At 27.2% G+C, this 5,834-nt stretch overlaps 1 protein-coding gene across 1 annotated transcript; it reads left to right on the top strand.

Moving 5' to 3' along the window:
* Positions 1 to 1,922: 1,922 nt before the first annotated feature.
* On the top strand, positions 1,923 to 2,892 carry LOC101248910 (probable inactive poly [ADP-ribose] polymerase SRO3). The gene is made up of 4 exons (XM_004229069.1): positions 1,923 to 2,089; positions 2,169 to 2,413; positions 2,482 to 2,600; positions 2,737 to 2,892. The coding sequence occupies exons 1-4, from the start codon at positions 1,923 to 1,925 to the stop codon at positions 2,890 to 2,892; spliced, it is 687 nt and encodes a 228-aa protein (XP_004229117.1).
* The last annotated feature ends 2,942 nt before the right edge of the window (positions 2,893 to 5,834 follow it).

The raw sequence follows: 5,834 nt of genomic DNA, 5'->3' as shown, positions 1-5,834 counted from the left end.
CGACAGTAAAACATAGAATTTAGGACAATATTAAATATTTTTATAACAATAAAATATTAAATTTTACCATATTGTCAAAATTTAATAAAAATTAGAGAAAATTGTAAGAAATTCAAATGCTTGTATAGATATAATTTTATTAATAATATGAATTATGGTAATCTAAGTATAATTAGTAAGTCAGAGTTACATTTTTATATACCTGAAATTATTCTTCTATAAACAAACCTTACACCCTAAAATCAAGGGCATGATCGTTATTTTTGAGATACATGTGGTATGGGAAAGAGGTGAGCGATATTTGTTATGTATTCATATAGTAGACATTCTGAATGTATCTAGACGCATAAAAACTGTAATGTTGCAAATTAATATGTATCTAAGTAATTAACTCCTTTGACTATTTAGATTTATGTGAATATAGTCAACAGTAACATTTTAATACTACCCGAAACATCCTTTCCATAAAACATTTACGCCCTCTAAAATCAAGGATATGATCGTCATAATGTCTTAACTAGTAGTATAAATAGACAACTTCTCTTTTGATTCTTTTTCAGATAAATTAAGCTATTATATAAATCATCACAGATGATGAGGAACAGCGATTGTTAATTTGACCATATTGTCAAAATTTATTCCTAAAATCTCCACTGGAATAAAAAATAGATATTGTAAGAAATTAAAAATCCTCGTATAAATATAATTTTTATTTTATTATTAATATGAATTCTGGTAATCTAAATATAATTAGTCACACTTTTCACACTTACATTTCTATACTACCTGAAATATCCTTTTATAAACAAACCTTACACCCTAAAATCAAGGGTATGATCGTCATTTCTGAGATACATGTGAGTTGTAAAAGAGGCGAGCTAAGATTCCTTATGTATTCATATATTTCTATATTACCTGAAATATCCTTTTATAAACAAACCTTACACCCTAAAATCAAGGGTACGATCGTCATTTTTGAGATATATGTGAGCTGTAAAAAAGGGAGACTTCATATACATGTGAATCTATTAGGATTTCATATATTTTTCTTTATGTATTTGGACATATCTGATTGTATCTAGACGTATAAAAACATAATTAGAGCATTACTATTACAAATTGATATGTATCTAAGTAATTAACTCCTTTTTTGACTAATTAGATTTATGTGAATATATAATGAGCAGTCACACTTCTCACAAGTCACATTTTCTACTAGCTGAAATATCCTTTCCATAAAACATTTAGGCTATTGATTTTTCTTCTGCTAAATTAAGCTATTATATCACTAGAAGAGATGATGTGTAAAACAACGATTGTTAGTGGAAACATCAAGGATGGGAAGTTAAAATTGAGAAATGAGGTACTTCCGTTGGGTAGGTGACCTGATCATGCTCAGTTACTGTATCAGAATCGCCACAACTTCAAAGAGAGTGGTAAACCATTGAGTTTCAAGATGTATAAGGACGGGTCGTGGATGGATTTCGAAAAACATGCGATGGATGTGCTCATTTCAGCTTTCGTGAGTGGTAAGGCTATGATTGAGGTGGAAATGGGAGCTGGATTTAAATTATTGATTGATTTTTATCCCATGTTTGGGATAGATTTGGACACTGGGAACGAACTACCAATCTCTTGGATTGATGTCAATGGAAACAATTTTATCCCTAAAATCTTCATTGACGATTCAGAAAATGAGAATCCTATGATTGAAAAGAGGGGAACCGAAGTAGGCAGTTCATCGCAGCTTGTTTTTGCTAACCCTACTGAATCGGCTCCACCTAAATGGGCTAGGACAAGGTCAATGAGGGAAGAGGATACCGGGTTACCTGTTGTCTTCTCGTTCAGGGGTTACAATAACTGGCGTTCATCAGTGTATGCTAAGCGGTGTTAGGGAACAAGTTTTTAAAGACAATGTGGAGATGGTAACGAAGGCAAGAGGGAACCCTAAAGTTGTACTTGCTTGGTATGGTACATCGTCCAAGAATGTGGACGCCATAATGCATCGTGGATTTGAATTAACTAGACTTGAACAAGGTCATCGTGGTATTGGCATATACTTGTCGCCTTTAGAGTCGCCTCAAATAAGGTGGGTTGGTTATTTTTTTTATGTTTTCTTTATTTTTTGAAAATGTTGGAACATTAATTATTTTTTGTTACTCCTGTAGTGAAATGATGTCCGATGTAGATGAAAATGGTGAAAAACATATGATTCTATGTCGAGTCATATTGGGAAATCCTGAAAAGGTTGAACTCGGATCTCAGCAGTTGTTTTCATCGAATTTGGATAATTTTGATACCGGGATTGATGATTTGAACAATCCAAAGTTGTATGTGGTGTGGTATCACAATATGAAAACTCACATTCTACCCGAATGTATAGTCAGTTATAAACTTGATCATCATATGCCAGGTAAGCATCGCTCATTTTTGTTATTCATTAGTTTCAATTACTTTCGTAATACTCAAATATAAATACAGGCCAGCAAAATTGTGGTGCTCATACTGAGGACCGATGGTGTAGATTACTGTTCAAGCTACCTAATTTCCTTCCTCTAACAAAAAAGTTGGAGTTGAAAAGTTTGCATAACTCCTATGAGGTAATTTACTATATATATATATATATATATATATATATATATATATATGTATATATATATATATATATATATATATATATGGTGAAAATTTCGATTTTTAAATCTTAGACTTGTCATACAAATTATATATTCACAGGTGGGCAAAGTAGTAGCGCACAGAAATTTCATAAGCGATATAGAAGCTATTGTTCAAGATGATCAATTGATGCGTTCGATTATCACGGAATTCCTTCCTGAGATGAGGTTCTGTCAAACTTGTTGGGATAAAAAGGGAATTATGGTTTCTCATTGATAAATTTCATTTTGAAAAAACTAAGTGTAATTTTACCTTTTACAGACTCAGATTTTCGAATTTCATAATTTTCTCTTTATGATGCTCACTTGTTGGCTGCTTTTAATAGAATTAGATTTCATATATAGCTATTTTCAGCTAAGAACTTAAATTAATTACTTGCTGAAATATATATATATATATATATATATATATATAGAGAGAGAGAGAGAGAGAGAGAGAGAGAGAGAGAGACCTTTTATTGTATAATTAGGGTTGCGATCGCACATATGTACCATTACAGTTATAAAAATTGATAGCAAATCATGTTGTTTGGAATTCCAATTATTTAGTTGATACCATATTTAGCGTGATGAATGATTAAGATTGTGAACCTTAATGTGGGGAATTAGGTTTGAATATTTTTACCATGTTCATTCATCCACACAAAAAGTTATAAATTTAAAGGGGGGCATGGAACAAATCTCTAATATAGAAAGGAGTCAACTAGTTTAATTTGTTCAAAAACAAAAAGAAGAGAATGAACAAAAATCTATGTTGGGTTAGGGTTTATAAACATGGATGCTTATATTAACACCTTGATCAAACATGCTTTACGATTTATAACTCAATAAAATCATTTTCAACTATGTAAGTAAATACAAAAGTTTATACTTATTTTTGGATATATCGTATCATTAAAAAAATATGAAATATACGTACATATAAATTGTAAAAATACAAAATACAAAATACACATGCAGAGAAATTAGTATAAGATGTGAACTTTGTTTCGATTTATTAAATTTTATTACTTTGTGACCTCTATTTTGAATTTTACGAATTTATTCATGTGCATTTATTTTCATTAAGTCCTTTCTTCTTTTTTTTTTTTGGTCAAAAAATATTTATAATGAAATTTCTTTTCTTCTTCCTCTCTTTACGTTTTTAGAAAAATAAATAAATACAAAAGTGTTAACAAAAAATAAAGAGGAAAAAAATTGGTCTTATAAAAGATATGAACTTTGCTTCGATTTATTAAATTTTATTATTTTGTGACCTCTATTTGAATTTTACGAATTTATTCATGCATATTTATTTTCATTAAGTCCTTACTTTTTTTTTTGTCAAAAAAAGAATTATTTTTCAAATTTCTTTTCTTTTGCTTCTCTTTAACATTTTTAATAAAAAAAATAAATAAATAAAAAGATGTTAACAAAAAATAATGAGGGTAAAAATTTGGTCTAGTAAAAAATGTTAACTTTGTCTATTACTTTTGACCTTTATTTTTGGATTATACTAATATCGAAAGCTACAACAATTATGTGATAAGCTCATATTTTTTACGCCTTTGAATATTAAATTAATTATTATTTTTTGTTATTTTCTATATTTAAAAAATCATAAATTTTATTAACTTTGAAATAAAAGAACCAATTTTTTTGTTCTTTAGTGATACTTGTCCTCAAAGACTTTGAAATTTTTTAAAACCATCTCCATAAAAGATAAGACTATAACACTATAACAAAAATATTTTTTAGCGGCATTAAATATTGACATTTATAAAGAGCGCTAAAGTCTCTGCCGACATTAGTTAAATGTCATTAGAACCAATGTCGCTAAAGGCTTTACGAACATATACAAAGAGTATCAATTGCCGCTAAAAATACACATTTAACGGTAATTAAGAATTAATTGTCGCTAATGATCATTTTTGTCGTAGTGTAATTAAAATATAAAATACAATTACTTAATTGTCAACTCAGCTCTATTAAATAATATTTAATTCAAATTAAGTAAAAAAAAAAGAAAAACACTTGAAAATCTAAACGAATTAGGTTTTAATTTATGTTCTTATATATACTGATTATAAATTAAAAATCTAAATGAATTAGTTTTAAATTTATGTTCTTATATAAATTGATTATAAATTAATCAAACTTATATTTAGGAAAGTCATGTTTGAATATAATTTGGGAAATTTAATATATAAAAATTAAAATTTATAATCCAAAAAAACTACTCCCTCTCCATATAATGTTAAAAGGATGGTTTGGAGTTTATTTTTTCATAATTCTAAATAAGTAAATTTTTTAAAGTTTAATATAAATGATTGATTCCTTCTTTCTGTTTTTGCCCTTCATATACATTTTTCAGATAATAAATTCAAGAGAGTTACTTCCTCATATTCATGATTTTTTCTTTAAATTATTTCTCTTTTAAAATAGTTTGTCAATCACCAAAAGTATAGAAATGGAAAATGCTATTTAATTTATGTCATAATTTTTTTCCTTTATATGTATGTTCACATTGATTTAAAAATTGGTCAAATTTATTTTTAATTCAGTTTTTGGTCAAATTTACTTTTAATTTAGTTTTTGGTCAAATCTATTTTAATTTAGATTTAGGTCAAATCTATCTTTAATTCAATTTTTTTTATCAAATCTACTTTTAATTCAATTTTTGATTAAATCTACTTTTAATTTAGCTTTTAGTCAGATTTACTTATAATTTAATTTCTGTCTTCTATAAATATTTAACAAATATAATAAATAATTTAAAATAACTCAAACACCAAAAGTAGGTGTCCCTTACTATTTTTATTTTTTGACTTTCAAAGTTTTAGTTTGGTTTTTTTATTGTTAATTTAAAAGCTTACTTTTTTTAAGTTAATTTAAACATACTCTACGTATAAACTCACAAACTCACTTAATTTGGATAGAAACAGTATTTTTCTTATTATATAAAAGAGTTAAACGAAGACAAAATAGGTAAAAGTGTAATAGCAATTAACATTAATAAACTAATAGAAAAATTGACTTTTAATTTATTTATTAGTATAGAAAAAGGAGACTTTCATTTCCTTAGCCAACCAAGACTAGTATAAATAGAGTCACAGACAACTTTTTTTATCTTGTCAAAAGTATATTTCTATACAAATTTGAAAAAAAATCTCATCGATG

The sequence above is a fragment of the Solanum lycopersicum genome, chromosome 1 (genome assembly GCF_036512215.1).
Source record: "Solanum lycopersicum chromosome 1, SLM_r2.1".
Lineage (NCBI taxonomy): Eukaryota > Viridiplantae > Streptophyta > Magnoliopsida > Solanales > Solanaceae > Solanum > Solanum lycopersicum.
This window is presented reverse-complemented; position numbering and strand designations above follow the sequence as displayed.

Coding starts and splice junctions, on each gene's coding strand:
- LOC101248910 (XM_004229069.1), top strand. CDS start 1,923: ATGGTAACGAAGGCAAGAGGGAACCCTAAAGTTGTACTTGCTTGGTAT. Junction 2,414..2,481: donor ACTTGATCATCATATGCCAG/GTAAGCATCGCT, acceptor ATATAAATACAG/GCCAGCAAAATTGTGGTGCT. Junction 2,601..2,736: donor GTTTGCATAACTCCTATGAG/GTAATTTACTAT, acceptor ATATATTCACAG/GTGGGCAAAGTAGTAGCGCA.